Source organism: Canis lupus, chromosome 20 (genome assembly GCF_003254725.2).
Source record: "Canis lupus dingo isolate Sandy chromosome 20, ASM325472v2, whole genome shotgun sequence".
NCBI classification, from domain to species: domain Eukaryota; kingdom Metazoa; phylum Chordata; class Mammalia; order Carnivora; family Canidae; genus Canis; species Canis lupus.
This window is the reverse complement of record NC_064262.1, coordinates 45,819,004-45,844,427: the sequence shown is the minus strand read 5'-3', so window position 1 is coordinate 45,844,427 and position 25,424 is coordinate 45,819,004. Positions and strand designations below refer to the sequence as shown.

At 50.2% G+C, this 25,424-nt stretch overlaps 1 protein-coding gene across 7 annotated transcripts in view; it reads left to right on the top strand.

Moving 5' to 3' along the window:
• MYO9B (myosin IXB) overlaps positions 1-25,424 on the top strand; it is an 89,272-nt gene that overhangs the window by 24,886 nt on the left and 38,962 nt on the right. For all 7 annotated transcript variants that reach the window (XM_049098412.1, XM_049098411.1, XM_049098409.1 and 4 more), the window contains exon 3: positions 21,668-21,762. In XM_049098412.1, coding sequence (XP_048954369.1) covers positions 21,668-21,762 — 95 coding nt within the window. The remainder of the gene's footprint in view (positions 1-21,667; positions 21,763-25,424) is intronic.

Here is a 25,424-nt window from a genome sequence, read left to right as displayed (position 1 = left end):
GTCGCCAGGCTGCCCCCCCCCCTTCCTTGTGGGTTGCAGCCTCGCTGTGCAATTCTGACCAAAAAACAGGAAGGGGGCACTGTGGAAGCTAGTTCCAATCAGCTGATCTGCCTGCCCCTACAGTTAACTGTTACTGTCACTTATTGTCACCGCTTCTCATGATGTTACTCAGCCCTGCTCTGCCATCCTGCAGCTTGGCCTCCAGACTGCCTTTAGACACGTGAGGTTTATTCGAGACTGTTGTTTTAGTAACAGAACACTGAAGGTGCACAAGGCAGGCTCCCCAGGGCGGTGAGCGGCCTGGGGTCCTCCCTCCTGTGTGCTAGGGTCCACTGCCCATCCCGGAGGCCCTCAGAGAACCTGGTGACTCTAGATGCAGTGACCGAGGCATCTGGGCTGGCCACAGAGCATGCCTCCTCTCTGGGGGCCCGCAGACCTCAGTATCAGGGCTGATAGTGTGGGCCTCAAGGTTGGGGTTCTCTTTCCTGAACTGCGACAGTTGCCATCAGCAATTGCTGATGCGCACAGGGTTTTAATTTCGAAAGCAGAAATGAAACGAGGATGCTTGCTGGCCAGGCCATTTTCCCAAGCAGCCAAAGGCTGCTGTGTGCTGGGGTTCTGGACCTTTGCATAGCCACCATGGCCTGGCCTGTGCAGAGACAGGAGGCTGAGAGATTGTGACACCCTGAGCCACCTGCCACACACCTACAAGAGGCGAGTGACCTGGGATAGCGAGATAGGGGACCAAGAGGAATCCTGGAGCTCGCTGCTGCCCCTGACTGCCTCTAGAGGTCCAGAAGGAGCCAGTCCTGGGCCTGGCATCTATGCCAACCTCAGTCCCGAGCACCAGGCCCCTAGGACCAACAAATCCAGTCTCGTGTGACCCTAGACAGCTCCCAGCCCCCCTCCACCCAGAACTACATGCCATTATCCACTTTGCCTTTATTCTCAGGAACACCTGCCCAGGCCATATCCTTCATTCCCACAACTGCATGAATCAGCCAGCCTCTGCCTGGCCAAGTGAAACCACTTGGCCAGGGTGATTAAGGTTCCAGAAGCAGCGGTTTGCCTCTGCACTTCAAATTTCTATAGAAGGGCTTTTTTTGAGATATAATCCACCCATTTGAAGTATACAATTCAGTAGTATTCAGTGGATTCACATTGGTGTACAACCCTTACTTCTGTCTAGTTCCAGAATGTTCCCATCCCCTAAGGAAGAAATACCATGGGCAGTTGCTCTCTGCTCCCCTCCCCCCAGCCCCTGGCAATCCCCAGTCTGCTTGCTGTGTCTGTGGATTTGCCCATTCTGGACACTTGATGTCAGTGAGATCCTATGCTGTGTGGCCTTTTGTGCCTGGCTTCTCTCTCTCAGCACAATGTTTTTGAGGTTCACACACGTTGTAGCATGAATCACAGCTTCATTCCTTTCTATGGTTGAGTAATATTCCATCCTGTGTGTAAGACTGCACTTTGTTTCTCTTCACCAGTTGTCCCAGGACTTGGTTCCTTTGTATGGCCGAGTCTGCAGTTGGGTTTTCTCCCAAGCCATGGCCCCCTCCCTGCCCTGGCCAGGCCAGTGCTTTCCTGCCCCCCCTTGGTGCCTTCCTGCCCCTCATCAGTGACAAGAGAATGGAGACAATGGGCACATGCGGAGTTGATTCCACTGGAGATTCTCAGGGTTGTCCTGAGCCATGCCGATAGGGAAGCAAAGTCTGGCCAGCAACCCACTTTGGATGTATGGGCCCTCCTGGGTGTGTCAAGGGCAGGGTGGGGCCAGTAGACACACCTAGGTCGGTCTGTCTTGTCACCCACCTGTGTGTGCCTGCTGCACCTGCTAACAGGCTAGCATGCTGGTGCTCAGGAGCAGGGCCTCCAGAAGCCGGTGGGAGCATTTGCATATGCTGTTAGGCTCCTACCCACGCCAAGGTGTCTGAGTGGGACAAGGTCAGAGGCGGCTGCACAGTGCCACCTGGAGCTACTTCTGGCTGCTGATGCGGACTGCTGTCATGGAGGGGGGTAGGGGGGAGCTCAGCAGAGGCAGCACAAAGACCCCCTTGACCCCAGGGCATGTTGGTCCTGAGAGGTTGTCCAGTCATGTGACCTAGCAGGCTACACAGGCAGAGGGGCCAGAAGCAGGTGGCCAACTGGTGGTTGCCTCCTGGCTGGGCCCTCCTCCCTGCCTGTTGTGTAGTTAGCCAAGGAGGGAAATTAGGCTTGCTAGGAGGCACGAGGGTTGAGAGAGGGAAAGGTAGCCAAGGACAGGCCTCCAGGGGTCCACTTCAGGGCATGGACCATGCAACAGGGAGGAGGCTCAGGATGGGGAGGAAGGAGGACAGTGGCTGGTGTCACCCTCCCACGAAGGAGAGCCAGCGCGTTCACAGCAGAAGTGTTTGGGCCAGGAGTCTTTATCCAATACCTATCCATTCCCCAGATCTGAGGACCCCAAAAGCCGAGTTGCATCTGCTCTACATGAATGCAGAGGTGTTTTGAAGCAAGAGTCCTAAGTGCTTGTTCCTTTAGTCTGTTGAGGGGAAGGTTGGCAGCTCATAAGGGGTGGGGCCTGAGAGGGTCTAGGGCAGCAGCATGGGACACACGAGAGACATAGGCTGACCAGACAAGTCCAGGGCTGAGTCTGGCTGCACAGGCTGCCCTGGGCCTCAGGCTGGAGTCACCAGATGCTCCTGAGTTAGGGGTGACCTGGAGTGGGCGTGCAGCTTGGGGTGGAGGTTGGGGGTGGCGTGGGAGAGACTTAGAGCTCCCGAAAAGCATCCCCCACACCCTAGCTAACAGTCAGGACTTGAGCTATTCTGGGCCATCCTTGAGGCCGAGTGGCTGGAAGGTCACTGATGTGAACATCAGTGGGTCAGCCAGCCATCAATAGGGGAGGGAAAAGGAGAGCCAGGGATAGAATCCTGGGCAGATGGGCATCATAGGGAGATTTGGTGGTGCAGGAATGGGAGAGAAGGTGCTGGAGGCCAAGCTACTGAGAGCCCATGAGGGAGACAGGCCCCCCTCGGGTGGCTGCATAGAGCAAGGACTCAAATCTCTGGCTGCTTCTGTCCCCAGTGTGGCCTCCCCAGCATATCTGGGGGAGTGGTTTGAAGGGCCCCGGATTGGCAGAGCAGCCTGAAGGAAGGGAGGAGCTGAAGTCAGATGATGGAACAAAAGGGGGACAGGACACAGCAAATCACACAGGGAGCAAGTGTGTGAATAAGGCCTGTGAGGGGTAGGCTTCAGACCTTGCAGGCAGAAACGTAGAGATGAGGGCCACCGACGCAGGCCGGATCACCCTCTGTAGTAAGGGCCATCCTGTCCACTGTAGGATGTTGAGCAGCATCCCTGGCCTTGACCCACCCCAAGCCAGTAGCAGCCCGTACCCCAAATCAGGACAACCCATACCGTGGCCAGGCAGCACCACGTGAGGCAGAATCACCCCCATTGAGAATAAGCTTTAGGTTGCCTGCCTGCAAGGAACAACTTCAGTATTACAGATGCTTTGTGCCTAAATAGCTTCAGAGGGTTTTTTGTTTGTTTTTTTGGTAACATTATGCCATTGTACTTCCACATCAACCCAGCTATGTTCAGCACGGACACCCAGGGTGGCTGGCAGGCAGGGATGCAATCTCGGGCTGACTTTCTCCTCCCAGAAAGAGGAGGCCCATGCTGCTTCTTGCCCTGCCGGCAGTCAGAGCCAGGCAAACGGTCACGGCCCCCACCCCACCCCAAGACCAGAAATCCCCTTACGTGTTTATTGCCGCCCCAGCACACTTGGGTTTGGCCTTCCAGGCGGACTTTGAGCAATATCTCAAAATGACATTTTAAGAGCTGCTTGTCGATAACCAAAAAATGCAGTTGCCCAACTCGAAGTCCCCCCAGAGCCGAGTTTACTTGCTTCCTGCAGGTGTTCTTGCAGAGGAACTTAGAGCATGCGAGTGGGTTCCTGATGCAGTTAGTGCTGCTTCCTAAGCGCTGGAATCTTGTCATCCCTCCACCCGTTTGCCTGGTGTGACTTTCTGAACACAACGCAGGTGGTTTGGCCATGGTTTGACTCATGTCTCCTTTAAGTGGCTCCCTGACAGGAAGCACACCAGGGCCACCGTTGTGGTTTTTGCTGCTGGGGAGCACACATGGTTATCTGCCCCACTTCGGCAATGTCATGACACATTTTATTATTACTTTTGGTTCTACCCTGATGCTTTTCTTTGCTTTTTTCATATAATGCTGTGGGTATTTTATGTTTTGGGTTTTTTTTTTTTTAAGTATCTTTTTCCTTATTTGAAGTATAATTTCTTTTTGTACATACCAGGGATTTGGCAAACTACAGCCCACAGGTTAAATCTACCATGGCCTGTTTCTATAAATAAAGTTTCATTGACACAAAGCCATGCCCCTTCATTTACGTATCTTCTGTGGTGGCTTTCACCCTGCGTTTCCATTTTTTTTTAAAGACTTTATATATATTTATTTGAGAGAAAGTGAGAGACAGAGAGAGAGAGATCACAAGTAGGGGGGAAGGGCAGAGGGAGAAGGAGACTCCCCACTGAGCCAGAAGCCGGATGCAGGACTTGATTCCCAGGACCCTGTGATCATGACCTGAGCTGAAGGCAGACATCCAACCGACTGAGCCACCCAGGCGCTCCACCCTGCCTTTCACAAAGGCTGAACAGAGCCTTTGCAACAGAGGCCCTTTATCACCTGACCGTTTATAGGAACGGTTAGCTGACTTCTCATACCTGTACATTCACATAGAACATTCTGGAACTTTCCACAATTAACTTTCTTCATGCTCTCTTCTCACCTTTTGCTCAGCTCCCCATACTTAGATATAGGAAACCAGATTCCCACCCTCATTCCAGAGACTGCTATTGCCAACTGAAATCTTTCTACATTTTGTATCTATGCCAGGTGTAGATAGATACATGTGTTCATAAACATCTACCCACAGTGGAGTCTGTGGTATTGTGATTTATAATAAGAAATATGTATTTGGTTTAACTTCTGTTCCTGGCACAGAACCCTAAAACTCTTAGAATTTCCTAACTGATGAGAATAATGGAGTTGTTATACTGCATTATATTAATGATGATGATTTTTGGAACACACCTAAGGATGGGGGCTGGTTGCCAGGGGAACCCACCATGTGATTAAAGGGTTGGAAGTTTCAGCCCCATGCCCCTGACCTCTGGGGAACCAAAGGTTGAAATCAGTCACCAATGGCCAATGATGTAATCAGCCATGCCTATGTTATGAAGCCTCCATAGGAACACAAAAGGAGGGAGTCCGGTGAGCAAGCTTCTGCGCTGCTGAGCATGTGGAGGTGCTGGGAGGGTGGCGTACTCCGAGAGAGCATGGAGCTACCCACATACCCTGCCCTATCCATCTCCTCCATCTGGCTATTCCTGAGCTATATATATAGCCTTTGACAAGAAGCCAGAAATGGAGTGAGTAAACTGGTTTCCCAAGTTCTGTGAATCGCTCTTGCAAATTAATCAAACCCAAAGACGGGATTGTAGGAAGCTCTGGCTGATAACCATTTCGCATGGATAACAACCTTTCAGTTGGCATCTAAAGCAGGGACTGTGCAGCCTTTGTGGAACTGAGCTTTTAACCTGTGCGATCTGGTACTATCTTGGGAGATAGTGTCAGAATTGAGTTGAATCGTAGGACACCCACCTGGTGTTGGAGGAGAGCTTGGTGTGGGGGGATAAAAACCCCACACATCCAAATTGGAGTCAGAATCCTAGAATCTTACAGTGATTTGGAGGGGTCAGGAAAGGAGGACTAGGATGAAGATGTTCCAGAAAGTTCAGCAGGGCCAGCTCTTCCCTGGGGCTCTGTGAGGGCTTCTTGCTGTCCTACTCACCCACTCTGTCCCCCATGGGCAACTGGGAGTGATTTGGGTTTTTTGTTTGTTTGTTTGTTTGTTTGTTTGTTTGTTTTTTCAGATTTTATTTATTTATTTAAGAGAGACATGTGCGTATGATCAGAGAGGAGAGGTAGAGGGAGAAGCAAACTCCCCACTGAGCAGGAAGCCCTACGTGGGGCTCAGTCTCAGGACCCCAAGATCATGACCTGAGCCAAAGGCAGAAAGCCAGTCAACTGAGCCACCCAGGCACCCCTGGGAGTGTTTTTATAGCCAGCATGTCTGAGCTCTGGCTGAGGGTGGCAGGGTGCTAGGGGGCCTCTGCCCAGCCTTGTATCTTCATACAGGGCCCTCAGAGGGTTTCCAACCATACCCTGGATGCTGAGACCTCCTGCACCCTGCCTGGAGGGCAACACCATCTGCCAGGGTTGTAGTGGGATGAGGACACAGAGTGAGACCCCAGTGCCACCTGGGCCACCAGCACCAGCAATCCCTGCATCCTCCAGGAGATGCTCAGGGAAGCAGCATAAAGGTGCTAGAGCTGATGGGGCCAGGCTGGAAGTGTGCACCCCATGCTAAGGCACCACTGGAGGAAGCTTACTAGAATCTGAAGTGTCAGATATGTGTCCAGGCAGACTCAGTGGGACTCACAGCTGGGGGATGACTCAGCCAGAGAGAGGAGCATGAGGACGAATTTCTTGCTGCCCAGGGCGGGGTCTGGCGGTGTTCCCAGCCCCAGGGCTTAATGCAAACCACCAGGTATGGGTATTCCCACGTCACTACGAGGATGTCCCAAGACACAGAAAATGGGGAGCAGCTACCAGGAGCCACTTAGATCAGAGACAGGGAAGAGAGACAGTATTAGACAGTCAGGAGACTCAGCCCAGCTACAAAGTGGGAGGGGCTGCAGAAAGAAGAGAGGGTGTCTGGGGGGGAGGTACAGAGAGCATAGGAGTGCCCTATGGCCATGGGTATCAGGGGAAGTGCCAGGGAAGGGGTGGCTGTCTGGAAGGTAGGGTTCACTGGCGCTCTCTGCCCCTTCTGTGCCCTGCAGACCTGGGGCTCTCTTTCTGGTGTGCAGCATAAAAAAAGTGCAGAGTCCTGACACTGAGGGTATTTTAGACAAAAGGGGAACTTATATTTTTGGGAACGCTGTGTCTAAGAGAAAAGTGAAATTATGGGGTGTATTTTAAGCACCCAGAAAGGCCTCCTTGGAACTTACAGGAAAAGTTGATTAAAAGGCAAAGCATAGCTCAGGCCTGGGACACCCCTACCACAGCCACCGCCCTTTCTGAAAGTTCTGGATACCGTTGCACCAGGACTAGAGAGGGCTGGGGAATGTCTGCCCATCTGTCCTCTGTATCCACCTTGCTATTTGGGGCAGGAACACAGCTGGACCAGGAGCAACCACACAACCTGGCAGCCAATTTGTTTCCTAGCAATTATTCAGGATGGAGGGACTCGGTGCTCCATCCCCAGTGTCACTGGGAAGCTGCCCTCTCAAATTTCCTCTGTGTCAGTCAGCTACCAGCTGGCCACATCCAACTCCCAAGGCCAGGCCCAGAGTCCTCCATGAGGTGGACCCTTAGGGGATGCTATGTGATATCACCCCCATAAGGTAAATAACCCTTGAGAATGTACAGAGTTCATTTAGCCTTCTCTGCACAGAGGTCTCCAGGGCAGCTGATTTTTTAATAGAGTTTAAGGCTCCGTTCTCAGCCGGGGTGATTCTACCCTGAGGGCACGTTTGACCACATCTACAAACTGACATCTAATGAGTAGAAGCCAGGGATGCTGCTCAGCATCCCCCAGTGCACAGGACAGCCCCCTCCACAAAAAAGGATCTAGCGCCAAAATGCCAGCAGTGCCAAGGCCAAGCAATCTGCTGTAGTTCTGAAGCCTCCCAGATACACAGTTAAAAATCTAGCTTGGGGCTCTGGAGCCATCACCTGGACAGAGCTGCTTGTCAGGGTTGCAAACGTTGATTAGATGGTAAGCAGCAGGGAAGAGAGATGACAAGGACACACATGTCCACTGCGGGAACATCTTCAGTTGTGCCAAAGTGGCTGGACCAGTCCTTGCATTTCACCATGTAACTGTGTCCCCTTCCACCAGAATTGACCACTTGTGAAACTTCAGGGCCTGGAGCTGCCCTTGCCGAGACAACAGGAGCAGGACCAGGCAGCCAGCTCAGCTTGCACACACATGCTGTGTGACCTGTAGCAAGTCTACCTCTCTGTTCTGCCTCCTGATCTCTAACCCCAAGACCTTTGCATGTGCTACACCCTCCATCTAGAATGCTCTTGCCCCTGGTAATCTAGCTAAGTCCCACCCCCAGGGCCTTCTGGGAGAATCAAAGGTCCAGAATGTCATGTGGCCAGCAGAGTCATGCCGCAGAACCAGCACAGTGTGGCTGCTGCCACCCGACATCCTGAGGCTCTGAGGGGCCATTTGGTGTTCAAAGGGCCACTTGTTTGTAATAGCAAGCAGGTCTAGTTCAGCAGCGCTGAGTGTCAGCTCTGGAAGAGCAAGGAGTAAATGTGTGCTGAGATGAGGTCACAGTGACCCCAAGGTGGGGAGGAAGCCTTGTGGGGAGCCAAGGACAGCTCTCTGGTGCATGGGCAAGCTTCCACATCCATTCCAGAGTTGGGCCCATAAAGAAGATGGGAGATCCCAGGGAGGGAGCTTCAGGAGAAGCAAAGGCTAGAAGCAGGCCTGTGATGGAAAGTCAAAGAGAGGATTGTGCCCACCTGAAAAAGAGGTGGCTGGAGCACTTGACCTCCCTGAGTGCTGGGGCCTTCAGATCCAGTGGTCCTCCTGGACGTGGGACAGCATCAGTCATGGTTTCCCCAGGCCCCAATGAAGATTAAGTGACCCACCAAGGCAGGTCAGGATGTTGCTACTACGTTCCCCCCCCCCCCTTTTTTAAGATTTTATTTATTTATTCATGAGAGACACAGAGAGAAAGAGAGGCAGAGACACAGGCAGAGGAAGAAGCTGGCTCCTCACAAGGAGCCTCATGTGGGACTCGATTCCTGGTCTCCAGGGTCACGCCCTGGGCTGAAGGCGGCGCTAAACTGCTGAGCCACCAGGGCTGCCCATACTGCCCCTTTTCAAGGCAGAGTGGATACATTGGAGATTACTCAGTACAAAAAGGAATTCATCACTGACACATGCTGTAATGTGGACTAACCAGGAAAACACCATGCTGGGTGAAAAAAGCCAGACATAAAAGGCCACATAATCTGTGATCCCGTCCATGTCCCAAACAGGCAAGTCCATAGAGACAGAAAGATTAAGCAATTGCCAGGACTGAGGGAGGGGAATGACTGCTCATGGGGTGATGAAATGTTCTGAAACTAGATGGAGGCAACAGTTACACAACATGGGGAACATACCAAATGCCACTGAACTGCACATTAGAAGGGTTAACATGGTGAATTTTGTGTTACATGAACTTTACAGTGAGATAATGCAGAGGGGAAAAAAAAAGAAAGAAATGCAGAGGGGCAGCCCCGGTGGCACAGCAGTTTAGCGCCTCCTGCAGCCCAGGGTGTGATACTGGAGACCCGGGATCGAGTCCCATATCGGGCTCCCTGCGTGGAGCCTGCTTCTCCCTCTGCCTGTGTCTCTGCCTCTCTCTCTCTCTGTGTCTCATGAATAAATAAAATATTTAAAGAAGGAAGGTGGGAGGGAGGGAGGGAAGGAAGGAAGGAGAGGGAGGGAGGGAGGGAGGAAGGAAGGGAATGCAGAGTGGTCTGTACATATGTGGAACCCTGCCCACAGAGACCTGCCACATTGCCCTCTCTGATTCCCTCCTATAGGCCTTGCATCTTGCCACCATCAGTAACTAGAGCAGCGAGGGTTATAATGAGTACAAGTCCCAGACCAAATTCTACAGACACAATCTCTCAGCAGACAGGAGCCCAGACCTCCTAGAGCCTGGAGTTTGGTTGGCTATGGCCTCTTTGGTGGCTTCATGTACACCTGAGTGTCCCCATCTCCCTGAGCCCCATCCCTAAAGAACAGGCCACAGGACCCTTAGTTGGACTTTCTCAAAGAAGGGAGACAAATTTCTCAAAAAGATTTTTATCCAGCCTACTTTTCCATCCATAGAAGCCCACTTTGGCTTTTTTTGAGATTGTATTTATTTACTCATGAGAGAGGCAGAGACACTGGCAGAGGGAGAAGCAGGCTCCCCACAGGGAGCCCAGTGTGAGATTCGATCCTGGACCTCTGGATCATACTCTGAGCCAAAGGCAGATGCTCAACCACTAAGCCACTCAGGTGCCCCATAGAAGCCCACTTTGAACATTCATGATGATAATTGCTGAAACTCCAGATGCTGAGTGATGGTAAAATTGGCCAGAGTGGGTTGGCACTGGCCACTCCGGAGAATGTATTCTGGATTAGGCCACTGCCCTGCCTTGATAGACAGTTCTGCAAGCTGATTCTACCAGGGGCCCCATAGTCAACATTTCCAGATTTTTGGACCATGCAGTCTGTGTCTCAACTACTTTACCTTGCCCTCCTAAAGCAAAAGCAGACACAGATAATACATAAATGAATGGGTAGATCCATGTGCCAGTAAAACTGTTTACAAAAACAAGTAGTGAGGGAGAAGCATCAGACAAACCCAAATGGAAGAACCTTCTGCAAAGTACCCAACCAGTCCTCCTCACAACTGTCCAGGTTTCGAAAACAAGGAAAGTCTGAGAAACTTGTTGTGGAGACGCCAAGGAGACAGGATGACTGAGTGTGATAGAGGATCCTGGATGGGATCCTGGAACAGAAAGGGACATTGGGGAAAAACTGAGGACATCCGAATAAAATGTGGACCTAGTTACTAATAACTTATCAATCAGTATCGGTTTGTTCGTTGTGTCAAAGGTAATGTTAATAGGGGAAACTGGGGCACCTGGGTGGCTCGGCTCATTTGTTAAGTGTCTGACTCTTGGTTTCGTCTTATGTTGTGATCTCAGGGTCCTCAGATTGAGCCCCACAGAGTCATGCTCAGCGCAGAGTCTGCTTGTGCCTCTACCTCTCTTTCAGCTCCTCCCCCACTCTTTCTCTTTGTCTGTCTCTGGAATAAATAAATAAAATCTTTTTTAAAAAAAATAGGGGAAACTGAATATGAGGTACACAGGAGTTTGCTGAAATAGTCTTGTAACTTTTGGTAAATCTAAAACTATTCTAAAATGGAAAGTTTATATTTTTCATAAAAAGACAGCCAGATTTGGCCTGTAGGGCATAGTTTGCAGACCTTGGGGCTTAAATAAGTTCCCACCACCTTGACAAGATGTTCACAGTAAATCTCAGGCAGGTAAGATCCTGGCAAATTAGACTTGGACCTCACACACCTCCACTAGACATACTTCAATCTTAAAACAAACCCTAAAGCCACAGTTCTCATCCTTCCTTGAATCAGAAGAACCCCCTGGTTTAAGAATTTAGATTCCTTGGCCTTTCCAGAAATTCTGCAGATCTGGGATGGGGCCCAAGATTCTGTATCTTTGACAAGCCCCTACAGCTCATATTTGGGGTCTCAACCCTCTCTCTCCCTCTCTCCAACCCACCAGAGTGGCATGGTTGTGGTGACCTGGTGTGGGGGAAGTGGGCACTGAAGTCTTGGTAACTCTGACTGGTTCCCTGCTACTGTAAGCAGGGAGCCTCAAGATTACAGGTTTGTCCACCCTAGGCATGGGGGGGTTGGGCTTAAAGGCAACCCCTTCCCCAGGGATGTGGAGAGAGTCTATAGTGTCTGCATAAGAGTGGAGAGAAATGTTCTGGAGACCCTCCATCCCACCCCTGGGAGTTCACATTTCCTCGTGCATGCAAATGCTTGATTTCACTGCATAGAAAGTACCAAAAGCCCTTGCTATTCTCATCACTGGCACCAGAGTCCATGCAGTTTGGGAATTGGGTGGGGAGGCAGTCGTCCCCCCAAGGTGAAACTTTCCATAATGAACTGCCCACTTACAGAATGAGTCCCCTCCTCACACTGTCCTCTCAGCTCAGCAGCCCTGGAGCGTGCTGTCTCCCAGGGGCATCCTACCACATAAACACCACGCAAATCAGTTGCATAGTGTGGCTGAAAAGTCTTGCAAAAGGTGCAGGATTTCAGGAAGTCATCAAGTGACCCGGAGAATTGCTCTGACTCCCGTCACTCAGTCACACCCACAAGCAGCAGGTGAGGAAGAGAGCTAATGATGTCAGCCTGAGCTTCAGAATGAGACTGTCGCACTGCTAAATGTAAACGGGTGCAATCAGCTTTGTGAAGCAAGCTGAGTTCGACCCTGTGCTTTATGAACAAGACACACTTAAACCAGAGCAGGCCAGGGAGCTAAAGATGAAAAGACAGGCCCAGGTGTGGCGGGCAGATAGAAACAAGAGCAAACAGACCTGCCTGTCCCGTGGACACAGCGAAGGCAGAGATCAGAGCTCTGAGTGCTGCATGTGACAAAGATGATTTATCATAATACCAAAAGCAGGGATCCCTGGGTGGCGCAGCGGTTTGGCGCCTGCCTTTGGCCCAGGGCGCGATCCTGGAGACCCGGGATCGAATCCCACGTCGGGCTCCCTGCATGGAGCCTGCTTCTCCCTCTGCCTATGTCTCTGCCTCTCTCTCTCTCTCTGTGACTATCATAAATAAATAAAAATTTAAAAAAAAAATACCAAAAGCATTAATTTACACTTAAGGTATAGTAGTTGGCAATATGCATGCACCAAACAGCACAGCTGCTGCCTTTACAAAGTGGAAATTATAGAAGATACTGGGAGAAACAGACATAAACATGTACCACAAGGCTGGTTGAGTAGACAGCAAATTGGCAAGCGTGTAATATGTCCAGATCTGTGTGTTGAGACAGATCTATGGCCATATCATAAACCCTTCACTTTGATGTAAAACTAAATCTTAAGTATTCATGGAGCATTCATAAGACTCATTTCCTCTATCAGGTCATGGGGAAAGCATCTAGAACTTCCAAAAGTAGAACTATTACAAGCAACACTCTTAATTCAATGAAACTAGAAATTAATTTTTTTAAAGATTTATTTATTTATTTATTTATTTACTTATTTATTTAGTCATGAGAGAGAGAGAGAGGCAGAGACACAGGCAGAGGGAGAAGCGGGCTCCATGCCGGGGCCTGACGCAGAACTCGATCCTGGGACTCCAGGATCGTGCCCTGGGCCAAAGACAGGCGCCAAACCGCTGAGCCACCCAGGGATCCCCGAAATTAATTTTTTTAAAGACCCTTCTGTATGGAAATTATCTTTCAAGAAGAAAATGTAAATCTCCGATAAACAATTCTTGGATGAAGGGCTATCTGTAAACCAAAATTACAGATTTTCTTTTTTTTATTTTTTTTTATTTTTTATTTTTTTTTAATTTATTTATGATAGTCACACAAAGAGAGAGAGAGAGAGGCAGAGACATAGGCAGAGGGAGAAGCAGGCTCCATGCCGGGAGCCTGACGTGGGATTCGATCCCGGGTCTCCAGGATCGCGCCCTGGGCCAAAGGCAGGCGCTAAACCGCTGCACCACCCAGGGATCCCAATTACAGATTTTCTAAACATCAGTGACCAAAACTGTATGTTATGAGAATCCATAGGACTATGTAAAGCATGGGCAGCCTGGGTGGCTCAGCGGTTTAGTGCTGCCTTCAGCCCAGGGTGTGATCCTGGAGACCTGGGATCAAGTCCCACATCTGGCTCCCTGCATGGAGCCCACTTCTCCCTCTGCCTGTCTCTGCCTCTCTCTCTGTGTCTCTCATGAATAAATAAATAAAATCTTTTTTTTTAATAAATAAAATCTTAAAAAGAAAAGAACTATGTAAAGCAGTACCAAGAGGACAATTCGTAGGCATAAGCACTTTGTATTCATAAATATGAATGAATGAAAGTGGATGAATTAATTTCCCAGCTCAAAAACCTGAGAAAAAGAACCAAGTAAATCCCAAAGAGAATGAGTTGGCTGTCAAAATGGATAAGATTAGCCCTTGGGGATCTTGATAAATTCCTCAAATATTTTTGATGCAGTGAGAACCAAGTAAGGCCTTCCCCCATCAAAGCTTGATCTGTTCTCTACTCTCTATGATCTGGCACATGGTTTCATTATAACCTAAACAAAAATTTAGTGAAATATCAGATACAATAAGTTGTTTCATACTTGGTTTCTTTTTCATCTTCCCCTTTTTTTTTTTTTTAAGATTCCCCGATCCCACGCCCCACGCCCCAGCACAGTTTGCTTGAAACTTTGGCTCTTGGGAAGAATCAGTCCGTTTCAAAGAGCCTGTTCAGGTCCCAGGACTGAAACCTTGCTGGTTTTCAGTGTTTCTGTCTGAGTCTGTGGCTAATCATTGGTGTCAGTCCAGTTAGAGTGATAGAGCCCGTTATAAACTGGGGGCATGGAGATAGGGTAAGCATCCCATCCCATCATCACTTGGCTCTCTACAGATGCCTGCTGTCCATTCACCTGTCCATCTAACAACTGGCTGTTGAGACCCTGCTGGGTGCCCCTAAGCCCCATGGGCAACAGGAAGCAAACAATCCAGGCAGAGGCCAGGTGTTAGCAGGGCCCTGGAAAGCCTCCACTTCCTCATCTAAGAATTGGGAGCTCTGAGGTTGGATGTGACCCCTCCACTTCCTGCCCCACACCCACAGGCCAACTGAATCTGTCTTCCCTCCTGAGCAGGCTTCCAGTGGAGGTGGGTAGTAGGAGGGTCCTGTCTGCCACCCTACAGCCACCTCCTCTCATCACCACCCCCTTCCATCATCATCCTTGTCCTCACCTGCCATCTTCCCTCCCTAGAACTGACCACCCTGTCCACTGCTTCCTGTGTGGCAGTTCTCTGGAAAGCACTTTAGCTATACTTTTCACTTCCCCACCTTCTGCGACCTTGCTGGCCCATCCAGCCCTCTCCTCTGTGCTTTGAGGTTCCGCTTCTCTGGGTCCCCGCTGTGCCCTGGGAGACCAGCCAGTCCAGATGACACACCCTCTTCTGTTCACCCGCCCTATGTCTGAGTGTCAGAGTCTCCTCCTACACGTGTAACTGGGAGCCCCTAGAATGGTGACAGCACGCTTGTCCTGTAAAGGACCCCGGGGTCGGTATTTTCAGCTCTGCTGCTGTAGTCTGAGAGCAAGCAGAGACAACATATAAATAGAGGTGGGTATACACCACGCAGAACTTTATTTGTGAACTGAATTCACGAAGGTTGAATTGCATATTCAATGCGTGTGTTGTGAAATATTCTTTCAAGTTTTCTTTTTTCGAGAGTTTAAAAATGTAAAAACCATTCTTAACCCGTGGACCCTACAGAAACAGGTTGCGGGCTGTAATTGGCCAACCTCGGTAGAGCCCAGAGCCCAAGCCTGCCCTACCCCACCAGGTGTCAGAAGGGTGTCTCCCACACAGCCAGGTTCCGTTCACGTACAGATTTTCTGTCCCTGCTTCAGGCTCCGAAGGCAGAATCGAGTCATTTTGACAAAACCCCAAATATTTATTATGTGGTTCTTCACGGGACAAGCTGACCAGCCCCTGGCTTCCATGGTCTCACTTCATCTTTAAACAACCTGGGAAGCCAGAAGTTCTCTCCCTCATTTTACAGGAGAGGAATCTGAAACCCAGGAGCACTGAACACATCTGCTTTGGTCGGCCCTCCTGCAGGTCACCAGGACCCACTGGAATCCCCTGCAGACAGCCGGTTTCCAGGGCTCCTTGCTAGAAGCAGCCCTCCACCCCATGCAGGGTTATTTTTCTAGCATTTCCACCACAGGAAAGCCCCAGGTTTGAATGGAGGCCCCAGGGCTGTTTGCTCAACACAGGGCAAAGCAGACAGTCCCGGCACCTTGGTCCCTGGACCACATGGGCAGAGACCCTGGCTGGGGAGCTTCTGTGTTCCCATCAGGCCCATGAGACACTTCTCAGGATGCCTCCTGCCCTGTCTGTCACCTGTGTTACCCATGGGCATAGCCTGTTTGTGGGTACAGACCAAGTGCTGTTTCACATAGGAAAGTATCCTTGAAACGTGGAGAATACTCTGGAGAAAAATCAGGCTGGTTCCAGCATGCTGATGCCAACTTCACTTGCTCCCAGTGTTGTGTTCTCCCCACCACCTCCCATGACTAGAATGAGCCAGCTCCTGTAGGCCAGCAACCATTGGCCTTGCAATGCTTGGCCAACAACCATTTGGCCCCATCTTTAAGCTCCATTGCTGCCTAATTTATACTAATGTTCTTTTTCCAATGGCAGCCCGTCCCTGCAACACCAGTCACTCCCCCATCTCCATATACCCAGTCTGGGCTTGGACGCGAGTGATCTGGAAGTCCCATGTGGTATGTGGTATGTGGTCTGAGGCAGGGGCAGAGGTTTCACCCAGAGGTGGCATTGCAGAGGAAGGGGCAGCATCAAGGCCCCAGAAGATGGTGGGCAACCTACCCTGCTTGGGCCAACTGGAGGGCTCCTAGTGGTGGTGACACTCGATCCATGGCCAAGGAGATCCCCTGGGATGCAGGGCCTCCCCTTCAGAGTCCCACCATGCAGGGGGCTCTCTGAGGCTACAACAGTGCCAGGCACACAGCAGCCAAAAAGTAAATTGTTGTCAAGTGGATGGATGGATGGATGGATGGATGGATGGATGGACGGACGGACAGATAGATGGACAATGGCCAAATGATTGAGTGAATAAGACCACATGCACCAAAGCCTCACAAACGCTTGGGAAGTGGGGTCCCTATGGCTATGAGGTCAGGAAAACAGAGAAGGCTGAACCTGCAAACAAGACAGAGCCATTAGAATGACCAGAACCTCCTTCTGAGAAAGGATAGCCACAGGTAAATCTGGGGGCAACGGAATTATCTTGGATTAGGCCACCACTTCAGCCTGGCTGGAAGGACAGCCATCTGGGGCGGTGAGGCTGGGGCACTTCTCCATAGGGGAATCCCAACTTGGGGCTCACCTGTCAACTTGAGAGTTAGGCAAGTGCATTTGCCTTTGTGAGCCCATCCCGTGGGGCTTTCAGGGTCTGAAATCTGAAAGCAAAACAGTTTGCCTGATGCAGTCCATCAAGGCTTGTTTGGTTTTTGTGGGGGATGCACAAGACAGCCGATGTGAGCTCAGAAAGGGCGCAGGAGTAGTCCATCTATCTGCCTGGTCGCCGGGCCCAAGGTGAACAGCCTGAGCCAGGGCAGGCACCCCGAAAGATCCCAGGCCCACTTGCCTGAGTCCAGGCACTGAGAACAGGTCTGAAGAAGGAGCCCAGGCAGTGGGGACTGAGGAGCCAATGCATGGAGAAGGGCTGGGAGCAAGGACACTGGGTTCAGACGCAGTCATATCAACTGCTTGCCTGCTGTCAGACTTTAAGGAAGTCAGTGGGCTTCTCTGTGCCTCAGTTTCCCCATATGAAATGGGAATAACACTCCTGTCTCTCAGAGGAGTAGAAGCAAAAAAACAAATTAAAAAAAAACAAAAACAAAAAGCAAGTCAGAAGCCCCATCACACCTGGTCATTCTGTGATGATGCTACCACCATTTTTCCTAAAATGTTTACTGTGCATTTCAGCCAAGATCAGAGGCATCCTGTTGAGACAGAAAATGCATCTTCTAAAATTTCTGGCCAAGTAAGATGCTCAACCTCAATTTCTCTAAATTGAGAGAACTTTTTGAATTTCCCAAAAGAAAAGCCTCAAAGACAAGGACAGTTGGAAGAAAGTCCGAGGTCCCCCAGCTCTTGTCATCCTTGGCAGAATGGGGGGGCCATGCATCATCTGCCCCATCAGAGGAAGAGCAGGTGTGTTGTTTCTTCGTTTAGTTTTATCTAGAAACCTTGCCTGGAGAAGTTTGAACTAGAGTTGTCTCTTTATGGTTGTTTTTTTTTCTCTTATATCATGATTTTTTTTTTTTCAAATTGGGCAACCTATGTCAGAAATGTGTACTTTATGTTATATAAGAAGAGAAAAGTGTTTCCAAGAAAGTAAAGGCCTCTCTCATTGCATTTTGCCAGTGCTGTGGGTTTTCTGGCCTAGTGGGAAGACAGCATTAACATGTGGCCTCTGCAGCTCCAATGCCAGATTACATCGCATCATGGCTGGCGCCTGGATCCCGCTTCCTCCTCCTGTCCACCCCTGGCCCCACATGATCACTGGGCACACCATCCTCCCTTGTGCTCTCATGTTCTCCGAGGCCATGCATGTACCCATCCAGCCCCAGGAGCAGCTACATAATAGCTCCCCTGGCTGTGAGCGCCAGGCCAGCATTTCCTCCTCCTGGACATATAATAGCAGCAACCGGATATTTTTAGACTGGCTTTGAAAAGTCGCAGTGTGCTGAAACCGCATACCAGACGCATGAGGTCACTGCCCCCCCCCCCAAAGCCCAGGCTGCATGAGGCTGGTGGGCCCTCACATCCTGAAGACTTTCCCTCTTTTGGTCCCCAGGACACTAGCCCTGACTGTTTCCTTAGAAATCCCACAGAGACTTGTCCCGAGTTCAGAAGGGGGACTGCTGTGGGTCTTTGGGATGTGTGTGCACATTGCTGGGGGGCCTCTGCAAACCTGGATGCTGCAAAGGCCCCAGCACAGAAAGAGGCCTGTTCCCTGGGGAAGGAGCCCACACAGGCTCCGGCATCACTTCACCATCTGCTCATAGTTAGGCAGGCGGGCTTGCTCTCGGGGTTTATTTTAGTTTGGAGCAGGGGGAGGGCCTGGGCCTGTCCTCAGCTCAGATGGCACCCTGCAGGGTCTCGTGAGCCTTGTAGGAAAGGAGGAAATGGACCTGTTGCCTGCCGATCCCAGAGCAGAACTTCAAGAGTCCATGGGCTTTACTCTAAATAAAAAAAAAAAAAAAAAAAAAAAAAACGTTCCAAGGCTGAACTTAGGGGAAAACAGAGATTAAACCTAGAAAGGGGGATCCCTGGGTGGCGCAGCGGTTTGGCGCCTGCCTTTGGCCCAGGGCGCGATCCTGGAGACCCGGGATCGAATCCCACATCGGGCTCCCGGTGCATGGAGCCTGCTTCTCCCTCTGCCTGTGTCTCTGCGCCTCTCTCTCTCTCTCTCTCTGTGACTATCATAAATAAATAAAAATTAAAAAAAAAAAAAAGTTTAAATCTAGAAAGACAGTTTTCTTCCTCCCAGGACTCCTCAGGCCTATTGTGCACATGGGGGTCCTCACAATAGGATGAAGGGCCTGCAGAGCCCTTGACCACCCAACCCTGCAAACCCCTTTACCCCTTTTGCCTCCGTCTGTAGATAGCAGTGCTTTTCAGCAATGCAGTCGGCTCTGGAAACATTTCTGGCTGTCACACGCCGCTGGCCTCTGGCAGGTGAGCCCAGGGACGCTGCTCAGTACCCCACAGGGCCCAGAACGGCCCCAGCACAGAAATTGATCCAGCCCCTAGGATCAGCAGTGCCAAAGCTGGGGATCCAGCGCTGGGTTCTATAGGCACTTGGGAGAACAGGCAGGCCCAGGCCTAGCCCCCAACTCTTGTCACCCAGCCACTGGCCAGTAGCTCAGTCACACACATCAGGATGTGGCCGTTCCCACTGGCAGAGGAGCCCCTGTGTTTAATCCAACTCTCCAAAGTCTTTCAAAACCTGGCAGTGCACAGGTCCTAAGGAAGTATTCGTGAAGAAGAGAAGGGGGCTCCGTGGCCACCGTCTGACTCGGGAACACTTCTCCTCAGACTGGGTTCTGCCCCATGAGGCCACACAGAGCCCACTCCCCACCAAAAGTACCCAGCCACCACCCTGCCCAAGCAGGTTTCCCCCCACTTTGTGCCACCAGGCCAAGTTGCCTCAGATCCTTCAGTGGGACCCATTCCTGGGGTCTGGAGCCCCTGGGGAGTGGGGCAGGAAGTTGCTTGTCCTGTGACCCCTTCCGCCAGCTAGAGGCCACTGTCCTGGTCCCGAGCTCTGCTGAATGGAGCCGTTTCAGAGGAAGTTTGAGGAAAAACCCCAGCAGAAGATTTTTTTATGGGGCTTCTCCCTTCCGATGGCCATACCAGAACCTCCGATCAGTGATCACCTGCATTCATTACCCTGTGGAATGAAGCCGTTAAGAAAATCCTGATCCCTTTCTGTGTCCATACATCTCCTGGTTCCTGAATCCCCTGCCAGCCTGGCCATCTCTCCCCTCCTTGCCGTCATCCCTCTGCCCCATCGGATCCTCAGACACCCACATGAAGCCCCCAACCCCCTACAAACCTTGACAGTGCCACTTCCTCTCCATTACCCTCTCCATTACCCTCATGCCTCCCACACAGCCTCCCACTCAGCTCAGCCTTCTCAAACTGGAACATTATTGGCCCTTCTTGTGGCTACCAAGCTTCCCTTTCTGTGTGTGAGTGGGTTATCACCCCCTTCCCCTGCCATGTCACTCCTTCTTCAGCCCCTGGAGCCCCAGGGGCTTGGACAGCTGAGCACCAGGCTCTGTGACTAGTTCTGTATTTTCTCCCCACACCTGTCCAGCACCAGCACTCCCACCTCTGCCAGCATCTTTCTCCAGCACCTTCCCTGCCCTGCATTTCCCCAGGGCTTTATCATACCTTCTCCCTGTCTGTTCACCCCTCAGTGGTGTTGGGTACCTCATGGAGAAGGGACACCCCAGGAACCTGGGCAAGAAGTGTTCTTTGTCTTAATCTGGGTGGTGGGCACATAGGCCCCAGGGGGGACCCCAGAGTCACAGACTCCATGTATGGAAATGGAGTATTGGAAATAAAGCCCTGATTCATGCTGCAATGAGGATGAACCCCAAAAGCATCCTGCTGAGTGAAGGAAGCAAGACAGAAGGCCACATCATGTATGCTCCCACTTTGGTGAAATATCCCAAACTGGCAAATCCATAGCAACAGAAAGCTGCCAGTAGCTGGGGGAGGCAAGAGGGAGTATGGGGAGTGATAGCTAATGGGGATGGGGTCTCCTTTTGGGGTGATAGAAATGTTCTGGAACTAGACAGAGGAGATGGTTCCACAACACTGTGAAGGTACTAAATGCCCCTGAATTGTTTATTTCTAAATGATTAACTTTATGTCATGCCAGTTTTACCCCAATGAAAAAAATTGGCAGTGAACTGGCTTGTCATCCCACAGAATTGCAGGACCCCTCTAGGATGGAATCTGTCTTCACATCTTCTCCCTCCCAACCAGCCTCAGATTCTTTGGGGGCCCAGAGCCCACAGCAGCCCAAGGCTCAGCAAAACACTTCTGGAAAGGGCCAGATAGTAAATATTTTCAGCCTTGTAAGCCAGAATGTCTCTATCATGGCTACTCTGCTGTTGGCAGTATAAAAGCAGCCATGGAAGATCCATAAATGAACAGGCCTGGCTGTGTGCCAGTAAAACTTCATTTATGGACACTGAGATGTGAATAGAATTTTCATGTGTCAGGAAATATTACTCCTTTTGTTTTTTTGTGTGTGTATTTTTTTTTTTAACAATTTACAAATGTGAAAACCACTCTTGGCTCGCCAGCAGTACAAAAATAAGCAGTGGACTGGATTTAGCCCATGGGCCAGAGTTCACCATATAAACAATTATAACTGAAAATGAATGCTGTTGATTAGCCTTTTTCATGTCTGAGACTTAAAACTTGAACCCTCACACAACCCAAACACGGAGGTAAAGAGTAAGTATGTTGGAACACACATGGGCTACACTAAGCTCTGTGTTTATCAGTCTCATCAGGGTCACTGCCTGACTTCAGGCAAGTGAATGCCCATGATGCCCAGAGGGACATGTGAGGCCCCGGGCTGCGGTGTGTAGAAATTTCATCCTCACCATCTGAAAATCTGCTTTTGCTTTTCTCACAGGCTTTCGGAAATGCCAAAACGGCCCACAACAACAATTCCAGCCGATTTGGGAAGTTCATCCAGGTCAACTACCTGGAGAGTGGCATCGTGAGAGGGTGAGTTGGTGCCACTGGCCTCAGGCTAGGGTCCTGGGCATCCCTGTGAGGAGGAGTCAGCCTGGGAGCTCAGTGTGGAAATGTGGCTCTGCAGGCACTTGTGAGCCGTACAGGGAAGCAAGTGTGGTTTTATTTTAAGTCATTGATGTGAAGATCTGAGCTGTGGGTCAAAGTGGGAAGCATAGGTGTGGGAGGAGCGGGACTTCTGTCCCCAGGTCATCGAGCGTGGGCCGAGGTGCCCAAGAAGCAAGTACCACAACTGAAGATGCATGGTGGAGCTTTCCAAGAACAGGCAAGGACACACCAACCTATGTCTTGGACTTGATGAGGTTTCAAATTCAGTGGATCTGGGGATGCCATAGGCAGAGCTGATATAGACTGTGGCATTTGCCAAACATGTGCCTCTGTAGTTAGGGAAAGACGTAATACTGGGTAGCAAATTAAAGTGGTTGTCCAGGGAAGTACTGAAGGAAGGTGGGTAGGTGGGAAGAAGGTGGGTAGGTGGATAGGAAGGAGGGAGGAAGGATGGGTTGATAGATGGATGGTTGGATGTATGCATTCATTGGCTAGATGGGTGGATGGATGGATAGATTCATGAAGTAGGTAGGTGGACAGATGGATAGATTCATAGGTTAAGTGGGTGGGTGGGTGGGTGGCTGGATAAATGGATGGATTCGTGAGTGGATGGATGGATGAATTCATGGGTGGGTGGGTAGATGGATGGATTTGTGGGTGGGTAGGTACATAGATGAATAAATTTAATGGATCGGGTGGGTGGGTGAATGGATAGATTCGTTGCTAGGTGGGAAAATTCATAGATGGATGAATTTGTAGATTGATGAATTCATGGATGGGTGGATGGATGAATGGATTAGGTAGATGGGTGGATGGAAAGGTGGTAACTGAATTGTGAAGTTGATTGTCTGGTGAAAGTTAAAACAGATCAACATTTTTGTGGCAGAAATGTAATTTCCTTAGGTGGAAGCACAATTACTTCAACTAAATATATAACGTTCAAATTGTTTTCATCACTCTGCGCAGTGATTATGCTTATGAATGTCTGGCAGCTTTGTGCAATAAACTAATGTTTTCAGGAATTATCTATTTTGTCATAGTATTTAAGTCATAAGGTCATATCAGAATTCGGTGCTATAGCATTTCTTTCTCTTTAAAAAAAATATTTTTTCAGGATGCCTGGGTGCCTCAGAGGTTGAGTGCCTGCCTTCGACCCAGGGCGTGATCCTAGAGTCCCAGGATCAAGTCCCACATCAGGCTTTCTGCATGGAGCCTGCTTCTTTCTCTGCCTATGTCTCTGCCCCTCTCTCTCTCTCTCTCTCTCTCTCTCATAAATAAATAAAATATATTTTTAAGGATTTTTAAAAATAAATTATTATTTATTTATTTATTTATTTATTTATTTATTATTTAGAGAGAGAGAGAGGCAGAGACACAGGCAGAGGGAGAAGCAGGCTCCATGCAGGGAGCCTGACGTGGGACTCAATCCTGGGTCTCCAGGACCACAGCCCAGGCTGCAGGCGGCGCTAAACAGCTGCTCCACCAGGGCTGCCCCAAAATATTTTTTTTTTAAGTATATATTCTGAGTAGTTACAGTTGGTTAAAAAATGTAATTGTGATTTAATACTGCATAATGTTTTGGGTATTTTTGGGGGGTACTTTTTTTTAATAATCAGAAATCTTATGAATCAATAAAACTCTTTCACAGTTAAAAAAAAAAAAAAAAGGCACCTTGGCACAGTCCAAGGTTACTCAAGGGGATGATCCCTGCCTCTACATTCTGGTGCAAGGGTTTGCCGTGGCAGCAGGATTTACACCGGTTCCAGGTGATGCTCTGAGTAGCCCAAATGTTCCATGTGGGGAGACCCGAGCAACAGAGCCTGGAGAAGGCTCGGGCATTTCAGGAATGGAGAAGTCCTTGAGTGGCAGGAGATTGAATCCAGAGTATGTAGGTCTTCTGTTCATCTAACCTGACTCATGATCATTTCAAATGACAATGTATATTCAAGACACAAATAGGAATGTTGTTTCTCTCGAATCAGGATATTATTTTCTTGAACCCTCAGGCCTCTCTGCCCAGGCTCCAGCGGGCGGTGGTATGAGTGAGAAATCCCCAATAAATGGCAATTGTGCTTTGTCCCCTCAGCCCATAGACCATCCAGTGATCCCCCCCATCACTCAGTGCTGCTGGGCATCTGCATAGACATGGCCACCGCCTACCCCTGTTGCAGGGCGTCTGACCAGCAGGAGTTGCCCAGAGTACCTTCTTGGGCAGATGACACAGAATCATACCCCATCTACAATCCTGGAAACTCCCTCATGGGAGCAGAGATGCCAGGAGGCTACTTCATGTTTTCCCGGGTCCAGGGATGGCTCTGCAGCCATGGGTCAGACTGGAGCTTTGCTCCCAGCTTGCTCCTCTGTGTGGTCTCTGGTGTCCTATGGCTTCCATAAAAAAGTGCCACAAACTGGGGGGCTCAAGGCAGGAGGAATTTCTTGTCTCACAGCATTGAAGGTTGAAAGCCTGAAATCAATATGTAGGGAGGACAGCATTCCTTCCACAGCCTCCAAGAGAGGATTCTTTGTGCCCTCTGGCAGCTTCTGGTGACTCCAGGCCTTCCTTGGCTTATGGCCACATCACCCCAATCTCAGCTTCCATCATCACGTGGTCTTCTCTGCATCACTCAGTGTTCTTCTTCTTAGGACTTTGTCCCTGGATTTAGGGTCCACTCTGATCATGGAAGATGTTCGTATCTCCAGAGCCTTCCCTTAATTACATCTACAAAGACTCTTTTGCCATATAAAGTCAAACTCACAGCTTCCAAGTGGGCATACCTTCTGGGGGCCACCATGTGACCCAGTGTACCAGCAAGTGTTGGCCTTCAGCTAACTGGTCCAGCCTGTTCTGCCTGCCTCAGGCTCCCATCAAGCTCAGGGCCAGAGGTCCCGGGTGATTGTGTCTTACAGACCAACTTTTGAAAGTCCTGTCTGTGGCCTTGGATTCAGGAAAGGAAGTCCCACCTCAGCCCATGACCATGTGGCCTGCCCACGCTCGATGAGGAGGTACACTTCCTGTCCAGGGAGTGGTCACAGCCAGCTGGGGAAGAGCAGGCCCAGACCCAGTTCTGCTTTTGGGGAGGTGACACTTCTCAATGCCATTTCCTGTGGAGGCCAAGGGTCAGGGGCAGTCCAAGTCTTCCTCCAGTTCCCCAATTTGCAAGACCTCGTCTTCCTGTGGGTTCAGTGGCTCAGTACCGGGGGATCCCTGGCCCCCTACAAACCCCAGTAGGGTCCTGGCATTAAGAATGATCAGGGAAGGGAAGGGGCTGTCATTGTCACATGACAGCTCAATGCCAGTAAGGGGTCGCTGTCCTCTCCACTATGCCGACACAGCGCAGGGAATTGGCCACAGGTGGAGCTTCCAGCAGGAGTCTGATTCTAGAACCAGATATGGCTTCCCTCCCTAGGAGAACAAACCACCAACAACTAAAATAGTTACTAGCTGGGGGAAGGAATAGAAAAAAAAACATGGGTTTGAAAGATGAGAGGACACAGTCCGAGTCCATGGAAACCCGCCCGTGCATGTTTTGTTTGCATGTGTCCCAGGCAAGTCTGCAGACAGGCGACTGCTGTCCTGGAGAGAGAGG